The sequence below is a fragment of the Phoca vitulina genome, unplaced genomic scaffold (assembly GCF_004348235.1).
Source record: "Phoca vitulina isolate PV1807 unplaced genomic scaffold, GSC_HSeal_1.0 scaffold5, whole genome shotgun sequence".
NCBI lineage: Eukaryota > Metazoa > Chordata > Mammalia > Carnivora > Phocidae > Phoca > Phoca vitulina.
In genome coordinates, this window is record NW_022589708.1 from 62,517,755 (window position 1) to 62,536,407 (window position 18,653).

The following is an 18,653-nucleotide window of genomic DNA, read 5'->3' on the forward strand; positions in this document are numbered from 1 at the left end:
CGAGGGAGAGGGAATTTGCTGTGGACACTGAGAAGCTGGAGTTACAGGTTCTGGGAATGGAACTGTGGGGTGCATGGGCTCTGCTTCTGTATTCATTTCTTTATGGAAAGTGTGGGAAATGGTTCAAGAAGTCCTTTTGAAAGGAAGGGAGAGGTGGAAGTCAATGCGGTTGAACTATTTGAATGACTGGGGTTCCATGTGGAGTACTGGAAAGTGTGGATTACTTTTCAGATTAGACACTGACAATCGTTCAGCGGGAGAGATAGTCCTAACAATTTTATTGGAACCAATGAATCAGAAGGAAGTCATACACAGCCTTTCTTTCATTTCCACTAGGAGAAAGAAGGGAGTTAAGACTGCGGGAATTCACAAATACTACTGAATGAGTACAGGGAATGCCCAATAGTTCCATCCATTCTATGTGCCTAGACAGTCCGTAGTATTTGTTGAATTTATGGTGCTCAGCCACTGTGAAAATTATCCTAATTATTTTGTTTGGGCTCGTGCAGAGTTAATGCACCTAAAGGGACATGGAAAAGTTGCTACAAATTATGAGCATGAACTTGCAAGCCAAATAAACAAACCATGGCATGGTTCACTTTATTCTAATATTTGGAATCATGTTTACTGCTAGTAAAAATGCTATATTACTTTTACTGCAAGCATGTGAAATAAATTCACTGACTTGGCAAATAGAAGCCATGCATTTCTTTAAGTAAATAGCTGTCAGAGTTAATTTGGGAGCATTTATGGGAGATAAAGACATGAAAAAGCTTTGAGCTAGTTTGACAAAACTTGAATTGTGGACAAGTTTCTAGGGAGAATTAGTTCTTCCCACTTTTGAAGTGTTGAGGCAAGTTTGAATGTTTATTCATTGAGAGTTGAAGCCCGACTGAATTGGTGTTATCGTTTCTCTAAAAACATTTAACTTTTAATATTTATTTATTGTCTTGCCAGGGACCATCGTCCTTACCACAGAGGATGGAAAGTTGATGGCCAGGAAGACTGAAGATCCCTTCTGTTGCTAGACACCCCCCATTACGGAAGTGTGGACTACCTGCCATTCCCTGGTGGTTTCACGCCTTCCCTCACTCCTGCAGTCCCAGAACGGTTACTGTGGGTCCCCGTTGCCCTGTTGAAAGATGGCATCCAGCCTGACTTGTACCGGGGTGATCTGGGCTTTGCTCTCCTTTCTTTGTGCTGCCACCTCCTGTGTGGGGTTCTTCATGCCTTACTGGCTCTGGGGATCACAGCTGGGCAAGTCTGTGTCCTTCGGTACTTTCCGGAGGTGCTCCTATCCTGTGCATGATGAGAGCCGGCAGATGATGGTGATGGTGGAGGAATGTGGGCGCTACGCCTCCTTCCAGGGCATCCCCAGTGTGGAATGGAGGATCTGTACCATCGTGACGGGCCTGGGCTGTGGCCTCCTCCTCCTGGTGGCTCTCACTGCCCTCATGGGTTGCTGTGTGTCGGAGCTCATCTCCAGGACAGTGGGAAGAGTGGCTGGAGGAATTCAGTTTCTGGGGGGTAAGTGACTTGTTCAGTTTGACTTGTTTCCTGGAATCCCAAAGCAATATTGAAAATGATGTAGTGATTGTCTGCTGAAATCCTTATAATTGCCACTTGGAATGCTCTGGAGAAATAGACATGGGATGGCTTTGGTGATAGACTGACAGAGTCAATGATTTTTTTTTTTTTTTACTGGAATAGCTTTAAAACTTGAAGAGATCTTAATTTCTGTACATCCTTAGACATATATATGTCATTGGCCTTCTAAGTACAACCTATATGAGGTGGTAACATGGAGATTGTTTATAATGTAGTAGGGGAGATAGTTTAGATTTTATAACTTCCTGCTCTCCTTGTTTGACAGTAAGCAATTAGATTATCTGTGTCTTACTGGCATCTTCAGGTCTTTAGAGATGAAAAGTAGAAAAGGTTTTTGAGTCAACATTGCTGTCATAAGCCTTTAATACTCTTTGGCAGGTATAAAATTGACCCTTGATGAATCTTAAACTATATTTCTAAATAAATGATTACAGTTTTAAATGAGAGATCAGTTTTACATGAACAACTATGGATTTCATTCTGCTACAAATACAGCTGTAGGCTTAATTATCTTGTTAGGATTTAACTTCCCTGGATGCTCTTGCTGTGAAGAAAGAAAAAAATAGCGAATACTGAGTGCTTGTCCCAAATGGACTGGAGAGTCTCACTAACACCAGAAAAGGTTTGATTTTTACTTGGGTTTCCTCCAACAAGTATTACTTCAATATCTCTGGTCATATGGTTTTAATTATATTTTATATATTTTCCACTGAGCTTTTCACTTCCATTCTTCAAACTGACGGGCTGAACTTGTCTGATTTATAGTCCGTCCTGGTAAAATATGACAACCTGTAGATAGCACAGAATGAAGGGAAATAGGAAGCCAGGAAAACGTATAAAATGTATTTGTAACTTCATTACAAAGTAAAAGTCTGTTCCTCTTCGATGTGGGGTTTACTTACAGTCTTTTGTGAAAAATCCAGAAGAAGAATCCAGAAGAAGAAAAAAAAAATTAAAATGGATAGGTCTCAGATAGACTCTGTTGGAGAAACCCCAACAGATGATTGCGGGTTATTTAATAGAACACTTTCAAGTAACATTTTGAGTAAGAAAATCCTTGCACTAAAAAGGCAAGGGCCAAAAAGGTTTGTGTTTTAAAACAAATGACAGAGTTGCTTGCAGTTCTTTATTCCTGTACTGGATTAATGCTGTTCTCATCTGTGTTTTTCCCTGAAGTTTTGCATCTCACTCCGCCCTAGGAGCAGTTTGGGGGACTTAACTGTCCTTTCTTTGGTGTTTCAGTGTTCAACATTGAGCTAAAGTCATGTGTATGAGATATATATATATATATGCGCGTGTGTATGTATGTGAATATATATACATTCATATAGAAATATAGTAAAATGATTAGAAAACACAAAGAGGTCATTGAAAGCCGAGATAGAAATCCAGAATTTGAAAACTTTTTGATACCACAGATTTCAGAAATAGAATTAACGCCAGGAGTATTTAAAATTTGTTTTTCTTTAAGAGTAAACTTGATTTGCTGTTTGTGTTTCACTTGGCTAAGGAAAAATGCTTAAGCAGTTTCTTTTTCTCCTCTTACAGTAAATATTACTTTCCATTTTTCCTTCATTTTAGGGCAGGGAATGCTATTATTTCTGGCAGGACAGGAAAATGCTTACAAAGAGAAATCAGTTTTTATTATCTTTAAATGTACAATGAAGGAAGGCAACAGGAAGTGAATCTGAGACCCATGAGATGTATGCTCCCCTCTTTAAGCTATGTACAGAATTTTTGGAATGATATAGAGCTAAATGTTCTATTTTACAGAAAACTCAAGGGGAAAGATCACTGGGGAAGTTATGTATATTTTTAAAAGTAACTTTTCCCCCCTTTGTACATGCTTTTCATGAACTCCGCTTGGCAAGAGTCACTGACATTAAGCTAAGGATATAGTTTATTATTAGCAGTTTGATATTCTCTCCTTTCTCATATATATTTCTCCTACCTGCTAAAAGATAATTATGAACGTAAAACCTAAAAGAGTTTTTTTCTGACTAGAACCTCTTGAGGGCACAAGTAAGTAAATACATCCCATTACTCAAGATTTAGAGTAAATTTAGAAAGAAAAAATGACTCGAGTTATGGAAAAGGTTTTGAAGAACCTGCCATTTGTCACTATTGCTTAATGGTAGACGAGTTAAAAAAAAAAAAGCTTCCAAAAGAATTCTTCCTGTTATTCATTCCGTAATTGTTTGGGGTTTTATGCATAAAAACTTAAGTGGTCAGTAATTTTATTTTATGAAATTTTTCATAAAATGGGCCAGTTTCATAAAGACTGCAAAATACCAAGCCAGTGGATTCTTCTGCATTCCAGAGATGGCCCTGCTTTCGAAATACAGTCAACATACAGTGAACTCTGCTATAAGGCGGATTCTCTTACTAAAAATGATTCACCCAGAGGGGTTATGTTTAGCTAAAGTTAGGGTTGCTCCAAAAACAACAGGAAGCAGGAGAATGGCAAAGTACAGAGGCATCCTGCTTACCCCCGCCTGCTGTGTCTGGAGTTTGCACATATGGTGTAACATCAGGCAGTGAAGCCCCTGCAGTACGTTGGAACTAGTTAAAGGACAAAGTGTCAACCTTAATTTTGAATTGTCTTGCTGTGGTTGGTTAGAGGTTAAAATGTCACCTGCCAACTGGCAGAGCAAGGCAAGACAGGACTGTTGCGTATGACATTTGCCCCCCGTCGAGGAGTACTTCAAGGAATCAATGACTCGTGCTCTTCTTGGGGCAACTTGTACAGCAACTTCAATTGGCACATCTCCATCTTATGTTTCACGTCATGTTTCTGTCAGAAGTTTTTCGAAAACTGGCCTTGGTTGAGTTTTACCTGCAATTGAGGTTTTATTTTTATTTCTTTTATTTTTTTTAAATTTTATTCATTTATTTGAGAGAGAGCGCGCGAGTGAGAGAGCAGCAGAGGGAGAGGGAGAAGCAGGCTTCCCACCGAGCAGGGAGCATGACGTGGGGCTCGATTCCAGGACCCTGAGATCCTGACCTGAGCCGAAGGCAGACGCTTAACCGACTGAGTCACCCAGGCGCCCTTCAATTGAGTTTTTAAAAGGCATGCCGAGAGCCTCAGAGAAATAGAGTGTATAATAAAAATGGGTCCATGCATATCGGATGGTGATGGTGCTAGGAGAAAACAGGTTTTCATGTTGGGTTCGTTTGTTGAATATAAAATTATGTGCTTTTGGGCGCCTGGGTGGCTCAGTCGTTAATCGTCTGCATTTGGCTCAGGTCATAATCTCAGGGTCCTGGGACCGAGCCCCGCATCAGGCTCCCTGCTCCACGGGAAGCCTGCTTCTCCCTCTCCCACTCCCCCTGCTTGTGTTCCTGCTCTCGCGCTCTCTCTCTCTCTCTCTGTCAAATAAATAAATAAATAAAATCTTTAAAAAAAAAATTATGTGCTTTCAAGGAGTGCTGTGGTCATGAAGTCCTACAAAATTTTTAAACGTCAGTATCATGCTTTTAATGCATGTGTTAGGGAAATGCCTTATTTGCGTGCTCTGTCAATAGAACATGGGGCAACATTGTGAAGACAGATCAGGTCCGCCTGTAAGTTCTCTAACTGGTGCCTGTGAACGTCAGGATCTGAGTGTGCCCATCTAGTCCTAAGAAACTGCTTGCTGCTGTCATTAAGGGGCACGGAAGGGAGTCCCAAATTTATACTATGTCACATTTAGCTTGAACGTGTGTCACGTGTATGCATAAAGTGGGTAGTCAGCAGCAAACAACGACCTTTCCGGTTCGGAAGGTGCTCTGTTCTGAGAAGCAAGGGGAGACCATCTTCTCAACTAATTGATAGTTAAGTGCTGCTGAAGACAGTAATGATGACGGAGTGTTTCTTTGAGCATCCCTTGCTCTGTGTGCTGAAGGTATCACTGCCTTTCCAGAGTCCCCTCACAGTAGGGTCCCACCCGAAGCTGTCTGTCATCCCTTTAGGATGAGGGCTCATGACTCTCCTTCCCTTGCTCCCCTTTAAACCTGACTTGTCATGTGATATGCCACCTTGTGCTTTCCTTCTTTCTGGCTGTCATGCATCAGGATCACCCAGGACCTTTAAGACACAGATTGCTGGGGCCCACCCAGAACTCTGATTCAGTCAGTTTGGGGAGGGGCCCGATACTTTGCATTTCTAACAAGTTTCCAGATGATGCTGGTTCTGAGCCCCCAGCCCTAGAACCCTGTTCTAAGTTAACCATTTCGTATTTTAGAAACATGTGACTTCTGGGAGATGGTTTACTTTCAGAAGTTAGTTAATGTTTACTTGTGTTATAATCTGATATAAACTTCTGTAATTGGGCTGTGGAAAGATCTGTATCGTCCTATTGGCTGAGGACATCCTTGTTCTTTCTCTCCCTGTTTTTGTCACAGAAAATCATTTTCCTCAATCTTAATACATACTATATACATGTTATAATTGTAATATGGACATTATATAATATAGACATATATATATTCTTTCATTTACCATTGCTCTATGACACAAACAAGATTTTATAGATGGGACAACTCAAAAAAGACCTTCATACACCCTCTGTAGTTTTCATGCAGTGGATTTTCAGTCACAAATTTCTCACTGACAGACGTGAAGACCATACTGCAGCCCAGAGAGATGGGTGAAGCCAGCCCTTGACCAACTCCATAAAGCCATGTGTGTCTTGCAAAAGCAGAATGACTAGGCCAGGAGGACACTCGGGAGCCAGCAGTCAGAGCTTCTGCCGGTAGGCAAGATGGCACTTCAGTTGGCTCTGACTAAGGAACGGGTCTCCTGATCTTAGACATCTGTAGGGAAAAAGATGATGCACTCTTGCTGAAGAGTGGTCCTTTCTAGGGCCACAAACCACTCCTTTCCGCACAGTCATATGTCCCACATACATTGCTCATTGAGAGGAACAGGCTGCAGATGGAAGCTAGGCAGTGTGGCAGCGTGAGCAGGGCTTTGGCAGCCAGGAAGGGGCGAGAGGGAGCGGCAGTGCGGACAACCGACAGCGAACCCCTCAGGTGCCATCCACTCTGAGCTCTGGACTCGTTAAGGGCAGGGATGTCAATGAATTAGCTGATCTTTCATAAAACCTAAAATACCAAATTTTATATGTTTGTATTTAATATTTTAAAATTACATTTTCAAATAGCCATAGTCACCAGTTTTCTTTTCTTTTTTTTTTTTTAAGATTTTATTTATTTATTTGAGAGAGAGTGAGAGAGAGAGAACATGAGTGGGGGGAGGGGCAGAGGGAGAGGGAGAAGCAGACTCACTGCTGAGCAGAAAGCCCGATGCGGGGCTGGATCCCAGGACTCCAGGATCCTGACCTGAGCTGAAGGCAGACACTTAACTGACTGAGCCACCCAGGTGCCCTACCAGTTTTCTTCTTTTACATACTTTTTTTTTTTTTTTTTTTTTGCCCAGAAGAACTTGTACTTCTAAGGCTTACTTTGGAAAGTTTTTTATGGTTTTCAAATTTTCCTATGAAGCTTTCAAGTTCTCCATATCAATCACTGACATCAAAATTCAATACAATATTCTTAATTCCCTAGTGGGCCTTAAAGTGCCCTAGGAGTTTATTTCTCTGGGAGAGTCCAGCTCTGTCCCAGACAGTCTGATTTGTAGGCAGGTCTGGGTGGGGCCCAGGTGAAGCCCTTTTAACGGACTCCCCAGAGGTTCTAGAACACAGATGGTCCCAAGGCCACATTTTGGGAAACAGGACCCAATTTTATTCACTTCAAACCTCATATAATACCAGTGTTGTGGGCCTAGGCTTACGTCCACCACTAAGTGAAATATGGATTATCAATCTCTTTCTATCCATAGTTATTTTGGGGATAATATGATATAAGCAGCAAAATATCATAACTAATGTAGGAACAGACCAGTTTATAGCTGTGTTCTCCCTGATCTTAGAGATTTTGGGTGTTACTGGTGGATAGTCAGTCCCGTGTATACGCTCAGAAGGCAGAAGGACCAAATCTTTTCCACACTATGCTTAGATAAAGACTATTTTGATTTGTGACTTCACCTGCAAATTACAAACCTGCTATCATTTCTTGTGCTGTGTTTGCATCCTTCAACCGGAGAGTGTGTTGTTTATGTTCTGTGAGGGTGTGCTGGACTCTCTGGTTTCTTTACTGCGAAGTGTACTCCGTTTTTACCTATTTTGAATTACAGGTTTTTTACTTCCTAAGTTTGTATTTGTGAAAAAAAAACTGCTAATGGTAATAACTGGTTAAAATGGTGGAAGAAAGAGTTATCCATTGCACTTGGGTCTATCATGTGAGCAGCTAGGCAAGCCTTTTAACCTAGAATTATTTAGATTGATGTTTTCGACAGGGTCCAAGCCTTCATTTACTTTATGCAGAGTAGAGTCTTTCCCAGAGAGTCATTTGATTTTTAGCTTACTTCCCTTTGTTACCACCAGCTAACATAGCCATGCCTAGACACTGCTGAGGCCAGGGTTAGCATGGGTTAGTCAGCCTCTCTAACACAGAGATTGCACATTGGTTCACCGTCAGGTAAAAATGCGTTGTCATTCACAAAGAAAGCAAACTGAGGAACGTGATTCAAAACCATTCCTATTAAAAAAAAACAAAAAACAACAACAACCCTCAAAACACACTCTGGAGAGCTTTACATCATCCTCTGTGATATCCTGAGATGCATAAAATCTGCGCTCAGGACACAGTAACCATCGGTGCCTTGAAGTACTTGACCTCTCCAGCTATCTGCAGCTTGGCAAGAGTGTCTTATGGCGTGTGCTGGTTGTAGTCGGAAAGACTACCAGCCTCAGGTTCAACACTTATTCATGGATGTCATTAAAGGTCATCCTTTTTTTCTTGAGATATCACCCTCAGTGCATTCTGAGGGACACTGATTCCTGGGTGTACCAATAGATGTTAACAGGAAAAAGCAAACAGGAACAAATAGATTTGAGAAACATTTGGTTATGGAAAATTAATCCATTTCATTACAGCAAAACTCACAGAGCATTCAGTATGTTGTCTATTACCAATCTCCTGGGAGGAATGGGGAGGGTGTAGTATTAAGTGTTTAACTAATTTATTTAGGCCCAGCGTCCTGAAGGGACCAGTAATCTACAGAACTTCCTTCGTTCTCATTTTACCCCATTGAGGCAGGCAATTTATTCTTTTTCCCAGCTGAGAGCACTGAACTTTAGAGAGTGACACCCAAAGTTATCCCATTAGTTATTGTTTGTGCTGTGAATGCTATCACCCATAGTAAAGTACAACATTTTTTACTGTTCCTTGGTCCTCTGTTTATGCTTGTAGTACGATAAAACCACTTGTAGTAACACAGTCTAGCAACTTTTTGCCAATTCTCAAAAAATGTTTTATAGGGGCGCCTGGGTAGCTCAGTCGTTAAGCATCTGCCTTTGGCTCAGGTCATGATTCCAGGGTCCTGGGATCGAGCCCGTGTTGGGCTCCCTGCTCTGCTCGGCAGGGAGTCTGCTTCTCCCTCTCCCTCTGATCCCCCACCTCTGGCTTGTGCACTCTCTCTCTTACTTTCTCTCTCTCAAATAAATAAATAAAATCTTTTAAAAAATGCATTGCGGGTTAATGTTAATAATGTAATATGCAGTAGAGAGGCCATTAGGGGAGGATGCCAAAACATTTGACCAACGTCTCTTAACAATTATTTAACAGAAGACTGTTATCTTTCATTATTACATGCTGGCCGAGTTTTCTAGTGTAAGTGCCCCATTGTTAAGGCTAAAGATAATGTTAATTCCAGAGGACACACGTCTTAGATAACAAAACCAAGGACCTTGTATCTTTCTATAGATAATATTTGACGTTGTCAATCTTCATTATTAAAATGTTTGTGATAGAAAAAAATAGAGTTCGAGGTAGATCACTGGGAAGGAGTCTAGGGATTTCCCAGGGACTTCTGAATGGTTATTTTCAGAAGATCACGAGGTTGGATTCAACATTGCTCTAGTTCTGGTGCATTGATAGTGCTGACTAATTATTGAGGGATCTGTTGCCTTCTTTATATGGTAGATGTCGTACCAGCTAGTGATTTGCTTTTACAATTCATGAAGCTCAAAGGTAATGTAAGCGCCAGCACTGACCTGCTTATAACTCTAGTAAATAATTTCCCTTTCATGTGTCTCATACTTTCAATAATCAGGCAATACCAGCTACTTTGATGTACTGAAATATGTATAAAAATATTGTTGGATAAAAAGAAAGCTCTATTTTATGGTTCTCTGTTTTTCTTGTATGTCTTATGTCTTCAAATAGAGCAAGAACTAAGACTTACAATTTTCTCCTAGCCCTACAGTGACTACGATAGCAAATGTCGTCTTATATGTTCAATTAATATTTGATGATGTACTATTTAGTTTTAATTATTTACTAGCAACATTTTTATCTATAAGGTGTGACCTTGTTCTTTCCTATCTCACAGAAATATTTCAGAGATGAAATAAAGTAATGCAGCGAATATGAGGACATTTAAAGCAGTGTCTCCTTATGATGTCCCTGCATGATGTTAGTCCTTTGGGAAAAAAGTGTTCTGTGGTCATCTGTGTTGAAATGATGCTGCATAATACAACTCTCTCTTCAAGCACACTTTAAAAGCTCTGAGTGAGCTTTGTTAATTTTCTGCTATAAAGAAACCAGCTGCTATGATCTGAAAATGTCCTCCCCCGCACCCCACTTCATTTGTTGAGGTCCTGATTTCCAATGTGATGGTAGTAGGAGGTGAGGCCTTTGGGAGGTGATGAGGTCATGAGGGTGGAGCTTTCATGAATGAGATTAATGCCACTGTAACAGAAATCAGACAGCTTCCTTGCTCCTTCTGAAGCCTCTTGAGGATACAATAAGAGAGCCTCCACCAGCCACACTGGCACTTTAATCTTGGACTTCCAGCCTCCACAACTGTGGGAAATAAATTTCTGGTGTTTATAAGCCACTCAGCCTGTGGTATTTTGTTATTGCAGCCCCAGTGGACTAAGATACTATCTGCTTAACACTGTGTTTCACAAACTTACTTGGGAATGGCAGAGTCCTACTTACCTGTAATAGGCAATAAGATCTCTTTGAATTAATGGTCAACAGAATAAGCTTTAGGAAATGCTGAGTTAAAATACATTGTAAATCCAGGGAATTAGTGTTTATGGGCATTTAACAGTATTGAGTGCCTATAATATGCCAAATAATGTGCTAGCTGTTGGGATACAAATTGAGATAAAATCCCTGCTATTAAGGAGCCCACAGTCTTTTTTTTTTTTATAGTTTTTTTTATTGAAGTATAATTAACATACGAAGTTATATTAATTTTAAGCATACAATACAGTGATTGGACAATTCTATATATTACTTGGTGCTCACCACAATAAGTGTAGTTATTATCTGTCACCAAACAACATTATTACAATATTATTGACTATATTCCCTATGCTGTACTTTTCTTCTTCTTGACTTATTTATTTTATAACTGGAAGTTTGTATTTCTTAATCTTTTTTTATCTGTTTCACCTATCCACTCATCCATCTCCCCTCTGGCAACCACCAGTTTGTTCTCTGTATTTATGAGTCTGTTTTTTTTTTTTTTTTGGCTTATTTGTGTTTTTATATTCCACATATAAGTGAAATTAATATTTGTCTTTCTCTGAATTATTTCACTAGCATAATGCCCCTTAGGTCTGTCTATGTTGTCACAAACGGCAAGATTTCATTCTTTTTTTATGGCTCAGTAATATTCCATTGTATATATTTACCACATCTTCTTTATCTATTCATCTATTGGGGGACCCTTGGGCAGCTTCCATATCTTGGCTACTGTAAATGATGCTGCAGCAAACTTAGCAAACTTAGATCTTTTCAACTTAGCATTCTTGTTTTCTTTGGGTCAATACCCAGCAGTGGAATTACTGGGTCATATGGTATTTCTATTTGTAATTTTTTGAGGAACCGAGGAGCTCACAGTCTTATGGAGGAAACCAACAGGTAAGGTTTAATTACCATCTAAAGGACTCGTGATACCTCCACACACATCCACGTTTTGTTGAATACAGCGACTAGCTGGCGAGGCTCACTCAGCAGCCAAGCGAGGTGCTTGCCAGCTATTTTCCATCCTGCCCTCCTCCCGCTTGGCCCTGTGTTGCAGGAGTCTGCATTTCCCAGAAGCCTTGGCACCTGGCTTCTGGGTTGCTTCAGCCAATGGGAGACCCTTTTGGAAGAAGGGAAGCAGGGAGAAGCCAGGGTATTTCTCCCTCTCCAGCTCTTCCTTGGGCAGTATCTTCTGCAGCAGTTATCTCTGTTCCTGGAATGCCCTACCTTCTGTGGCCCCTGCTTCTGCCAGGAAGCCACTGGGATGATCTTACCCCAGCCCAGTTCTTCCAGTCCCTTTCTTCTCCCACTATCTCACCAGTCGAAAGAATGGCAGCAGTTTCCTGCTGTTGCCAGTTTCTGGGTCACCTCTTTATCTCCTGTTTGGCTTTTTAGCTCTTCCATCCTCTGCGTGACCAATTTCCTATGCTCTATTAAATTGTCTATGTTCCAAATACCTTAAGATGGTTTCTGCCTCCCTGGTTGGACCCTTGCTAAAATACAATACATAATTGCAATTTCTACCTCCAGCCAGTGGAGGATCATGTCATACTGTGAACTTTTGGGATTTGCGATGAATAGACAAAAATCACAGACGTTTAGTCAAGAATCGCCGGAGTCCATTGACATGTGAACAAAATGCTGGGGAGGGGGGGGCACAGCCTTCAGTCTGGAGGGATCTGCAAAGACTTCACAGCAGAGGTGCTAGTTGAGCTGGGGTCTGGAGGGTGAGCAGAAGACTCCCTGGGCCTTCAGGCAGGAAGAACTCCAAGCTCTCAAAGCCAAGGAGTTGTGAAAAAGATCTGATGTGAGTTTGGGGAATGGCCCCGTACTATAAGGAATGGGGCAGGTATGATGTGACAGAGGCTAGAAGTGGACAGGACAGACGGAGTCAGGTTGTGGAAGTCCTTGTTTCTATTCCATGGTGGGGATTCCATACTTAACTCAATTGAAACTTTTGAGTGGTTATGGGTAGAATTGACTTAGGAAATCTATCATCTGTAATCTAGTAGCTGTGAGGAGTAAGACTGATTTGGGGAATAACCAAAACCAAGAAAAGGGAGGGAGAAACCTGTAACAACAGTCTTAGCTGGAGGTGGTGAGAGCCTCGTGGAAGTTGTTGGAATACAGAGAACAAGAGTTTGAAGACATTTCTGAAGTAAACACGTTTTTAGATGAATAGATGAGAGAATGAATGGATGTCTCAGTAATTTTGTATTTCTATAATATAAGAAACCAGACATTTTCAAAACATTTTAAAAAGTAATAAATATTGTGGTTGCCACCGAATGTAGATATAATTTACTATACAACTGCACAATTTGAATATTTCTGCTTTAGGATTGTTTGCATGTTCATCTGCGTGTAAATGAGGGTTGCGTCATGTGCTCAGCACATTTGGGGGCTTCGAAGAGGAGCATTTTGATGACAGCTAAAGTAACTGTCAGTGTCATGAACTTCGCTAGCTTCTCACAAGCAGACATTTTCCCTTTCTGTCCCTAAAATTGCAGAAATAACAAATGGGTAAATACATAAACAGTAAGTAGACGTAAAATTGATTTTCTACATCTTATTTTCATAAAAATTGTTGACATTTTCAATTATACTTTTATTTTACCTATAAAGAAATAAATGAATGTTATTGTCAACAGGTTTATAACAAAAATTGCTGCCAGTTACCTGTAGTAAATGAATCTTTTAGCTTGGAGACCTAATAGATTACTGTCCTGGGTTAGCTAGTCATGTTACAGCTGCGTATTAAGGCAGAGCAAGAATGGAAACTAGGCATCCCTTGGTTATTACCTATGAATTAATATTATCTGTGATTATTGTCTACGTTCCCTGAATCAACTGCATTGAAGGCCATGAAACACGAAATGTAGTTTTATCATTCCAGTGTAATTTATAATTCTTATATATAGGTCATATTGAATTTTTGAAAAAAAAAAAAAGAAATAGCCCTTAAGCTCTAAAATAGTCTAATTCTGTGATTACATCTAATCCTCATCTCTAGAATGCTTCTTGGTGCAAGTCACTGTGTAAGACGCAGATCTCTACCTCTCTGCTCTAGAGTTTCACTAAAATACATGCCCCTCATGTATTTAATGATGACATTACTCAGATTGTCCTCCCAGCCATCCACGAATGTCCCTTCTGTATGGGCAGCAGATAGCAGTCAATGATGGGATTGGGCACACACAGGAAACACCGGATTCCCTGTGGGACCATGGCTTTCCAGCATACATGTGGCTGGAAAGGGCAAGTGTTCATGGTCAGGCTTGGTATAGCTTTTCCTTATTCCTGGCCACCATTGGCTCCCCATAACAATCCAAGCTCCCCAGATTATTTCTCCTTCCCTACTATGTGTGCATAGTTGTCTTGGATACGAATATAAAATTTTCCACATTCTCTTCATGTCTAGAAGGGACCTACAATGAAGTTATTATTTTCTATGATGTGATGTATGGTTAGCATGTCATTTTTGTTGCTGTTTGTTTTGTTTTGTTTTTCCCATTTGGTGTTACATAACCTAATTTAAGTGGAAAATTATAATCCTTAGGTAAAGCCAATTCCTTATAGTCTCTATAGTCACTTCTAAGTAAGAATTAATTCTCCTAAAAGTATTCTGAGGAAGAATATCAATTTTAGCCTCAAGGGAAGTTACCCTGGTATTTACAAGGCTTAAAAGTGTAGGCATACTGGATGTGACAACATGAAGAAATATTTACTATATAGTGGTGCTTTTCTCACTCATTATTTATTTTTTTTAAAAGATTTTATTTATTTATTTGAGAGAGAGAGAATGAGAGAGAGAGAACACATGAGAGGGGATAGGGTCAGAAGACGAAGCAGACTCCCTGCCGAGCAGGGAGCCCGATGCGGGACTCGATCCAGGGACTCCAGGATCATGACCTGAGCCGAAGGCAGTCGCTCAACCAACTGAGCCACCCAGGCGCCCTCTCACTCATTATTCAGCAAATGATTTTTGAGTGCTTACTATGTGTCAGGCTCTGTTCTAGCTGGAGATAGAATGCTGACATTGGTAACGTATGGTTCCTTGTCTACCTAGAATTTTAGTAAGAGAGATGAAGATTAATCAAATACTTCCCCAAAACTACTGTAAATCCACAAACTTGATAAATGTTAGGAGGAAAGGTACATCATGGACAATCATGATCTAGATGAGGTGCCAAGGAAGGCTTTCCGAAGGAGAGCAGGTTTGAGTTGAGACTTGAAACATGGAAGAGGAGGAGGGGAGAACATGCCTGTGACGGGACCTCGGGGATGAAGCCCACCAAGTGAGCACACAGGTTGCCTCCGAGGCATCGGCAGAAAGCACAAGGGAGGGTGGGTGGATGAGGCTGAAGAGGGAGGCACTGGGAGGATTCGTGCTGAGGATCCTGTACTCAAGATACTCCTGAGATCAGAAGCCAATGAAAAGATGAAGATATTTGTGCAGGGAGATGCTGTTTATACCTATTGCCTGTTTATATGAGAACTTTGTTCATTTAAGGCAAGTTACTGGAGAGTTAAGTTGAGAGGTAGCTGGTTGGAAAGCTCCTGGATTCCTTTCACTTATACTGGTCCTTTTGAGGTAGAGGTAATCATTAGTACATTTTGAAAGGAGAAAAAGTCATTGTGGAATTTCTCTGTGTATTGTTTGAATACATAAGTAGAACCAATGTCCAGGTATTTGGTTAAGGGACACAACTGTTAAAATTGTGCACCCTTCGAAGGAATGGAATGGAATGAAAAATGAGTAGAAAAAAGTACCAATATGCAATCATTGTTGTCTTTTTTTTCATGTTGCTATAATCTATTATGTCTATAGTTTTCCTTCATGGCATTTGGTACACTTGTGATTCCTTAATCTTTACAATTATATGTATAATGTCTTTGCTAATCGGTTGTAATACCCCAAGGGCAGTGGCCTCCTCTGTTTTATTTGCCACTCTATCCCTAGAGCCTAGCAAAGTGCCTGAGAGAAAATGGGCAATGAGAATTTTCCGTCTGCCTGATACTTAATATAATATGATTTGTTTGGAAAGCTACTGTATATGTATTTTTTTTAGGATTTTATTTATTTATTTGACAGAGAGAGACACAGCGAGAGAGGGAACACAAGCAGGGGGAGTGGGAGAGGGAGAAACAGGCTCCCCGCTGAGCAGGGAGCCTGAAGGGGGGCTCGATCCCCGGACCCTGGGATCGTGACCTGAGCCAAAGGCAGACGCTTAACGACTGAACCACCCAGGTGCCCCTACTGTATATGTATTTTTAACCCAGTGCAACTTTGCAGGTATTGATCAAGATCTTACTTTGCAGAATGGCACAGGTGCTAGGCCTGTGTTGGATACTGACTTGAGTCAGACAGTATCTCACGTCAAGAGGCACAAGCTCTAATATGAGGAATTGTACGGACAAATGTGATACGGGTGCTGAGAGGATGCAGAGAGATGTTATTTGGTGAATGTCCTCAAGATCTTGCAAGAAATACATGTGGAAAAGGTGAGCTTCTGCTAGTCTTCGCTAACCTTGGCTACAGACCCTGAGTCTTTTCTCCTGAGTCTTCATCACTGCCCGTCGAAAAAGTCGAAAAGGGCCAAGCAAGGGTATAATGGGTACTCTGAAATGTTTTGCTACTGATCCAATTCCTTTGTAAAATCCTTTCCCATTTCTTGGGGGTCAGCCTAGGTGCCATGTAATCACTGAATTGCGATCTTCTCCTACCTTGCTTTATAGGGTCGACTCTGCCCTGATTTCCTTGTTTCCCTACCCTCCACATCCCTCAGTAAGATAAAGTCTCACCAGACTACGCTTCATTTGGGTGGGCCTTAGGGATACACAGTGAAGCTCTGGACTCTAGGAAATAATAAGATAGAAAAGATAGGATGAAATATCTTCAACATGATTTGGCAACTGATTGCTGTTGGTGAGAATGACCTTCATTTGTGGCTCTCTGTTTTCATGTCTTTGTGTGTCTTGGAACGAGCCTGCCATTAGGAAGAGTGGGATGTCTGTAGGAGGCATGTTTTGTTGAGGCAAGGTTATGAGTTTGGTTCTGGACAGTTTGTGGTTCAGGTTCTGGTGGGACTTCAAGGTGAAGGTCAAGTGGGTGGCTGGAACGATCAGGGTTAAATATATAGATTCATGAAAATATGTCTTTGAAAACCTTCTTATGAGAGACTACTACTTCATTTCCTTTTCATAAGGCATGACTTTAAATCCTGACACTTCCTTTTGCCATGTGGCTGTCCTGGTTAGAAGGTAGGCTTCTAACTATGTCTAACTTAATCATTGATTCTAAGCCACCCCTTTGGACAATGCCGGCTGCTTTTAGCAGCTGCTATGCTGGTAAGATTATAGAGGAGTTTGCACTTTGTGGAACTAGATTTTATTTTTCTGGACAAAACAAAAAAAAAAATCACAAGAAAAACCAAGGTAGGAAAAAAAAAAACATTCTCCACGATGTTCACTACCCAAAGGTGCCTTGGGGAGGAGTCTAGAAATGACCATGTAGTCAAAAAAAAAAAAAGAAAAGGAAAAAAAAAAAAGCAGAGGTGGAAAGGGTGAATAGTTTAACTTTTTTTTTTTTTTGGTGACATGCATAAAGATGGCATTCTATTTTGATTGCCTGGTGGAAGAAAGTCAGTTCATTTATCTCATCCACCCACTGGTGGCTATCCTGATTATAGCCTCCTGGTAGGCACCATTTAAAATTCAATTTGGCTCCCTGTGCCCTTGGTGCTCAGTAGGTTTCATTAAATTACACAGCAGCGAGCTCCTCTTCCCTGTGTGGCACCATTTTATGTACATTTGACTTTAGTGTAATTTCAGACAATTATGCTTTGTGTGGAGTGGTTTTACCATAATCGTCTTACTGTCCAGTTAGGGCTGATCTGGGACTCTGAATCTGATGAGATTTTAAGGCGGTAGAAAATATTGGAGGAGGGAAATGTTTTTATTTCCCTAGACTTGCTCTTTTTAGCTTGTTCGGCTTGTAAATTGTGGCAGATTGTTTTTGTAGCATTACTTACAGCATAAGATTAGAATAACAACAGTTTTCCCCACATGGGATGCTTCAGAATTTTACATGCAATCAGATTCTGGAAACAACTGTGTTTGTGAGACTGTAAGTAAAATGAAATGTTAGTACTTTTTTTCTTGTATTAGCAAATCTTCAAGTGCTGCCTTCTGTTCGTGTGTTCGCATTACTCTCTGGCCATATGTTGTGGTGTGAAGCAAGTGAATGCAGGATCTGGACGGACAGGGTTGAATTCTGCCACTCATCAGCTTTGTGACCTGGGCAAGTGACTGCCTCTCAGCCCCGGTTCCTTCAACTAAGACAAATAGTAACCCCCACGAGCTGGAGTTTGTGGAGCTTAAATGTGCATAAGTCATGTAATATCATGATAGAGTAGATGCTCAGTAACTGGTGGCTATTACTCATAGCTCATTTGCTTTAAAATTTCCAACTTAACTTTAACTTAAAAAGCTAATATGCTTCATTCATTACCCACATATTTATTGACTCCTGCTCTGTGCTAGGGAATGTTCTAGCTGTCAGGGATAAAGTAATGAGTAGAGGCAGATTAAGAAAGAACTATAAAGTGAGAACTTTGGTATACTTCCATCTACTTTTAGTTGGCTATTGTACCCTACTGCATTTCTCCAACCAAGTTTTGAACTAATAATCTTACCTACAGGTAACTTATCATCCAGGACCTCGTAAACAGACTTTGTAACTGGCTGTATTTGACAGATCATTATTTGAAGTGAAATAGATTATCTGTATAGGTATTCTCAACAACTGGACAAGTGGGTTCCCTCCCTCCCTCCCCTTTCCTTCCTTCCTTCCTTCCTTTCTTCCTTCCTTCCTTCCTTCCTTCCCTCCCTCCCTCCCTCTTTTTCTTTCTTCTTTCTTTCTTTCTTTCTTTCTTTCTTTCTTTCTTTCTTTCTTTCTTTCT

General features: G+C 40.7%; 1 protein-coding gene across 3 annotated transcripts in view; it reads left to right on the forward strand.

The window, feature by feature from the left end:
- LHFPL6 (LHFPL tetraspan subfamily member 6) overlaps window positions 1-18,653 on the forward strand; it is a 239,179-nt gene that overhangs the window by 954 nt on the left and 219,572 nt on the right. For 2 of the 3 annotated variants that reach the window (XM_032403108.1, XM_032403109.1), the window contains exon 2: window positions 958-1,527. In XM_032403108.1, coding sequence (XP_032258999.1) covers window positions 1,143-1,527 — 385 coding nt within the window. In that variant the 5' untranslated portion in view covers window positions 958-1,142. Of the gene's footprint in view, window positions 1-23; window positions 48-957; window positions 1,528-18,653 lie in introns of those variants that run through there. The other variant, XM_032403110.1, reaches the window with a different exon arrangement.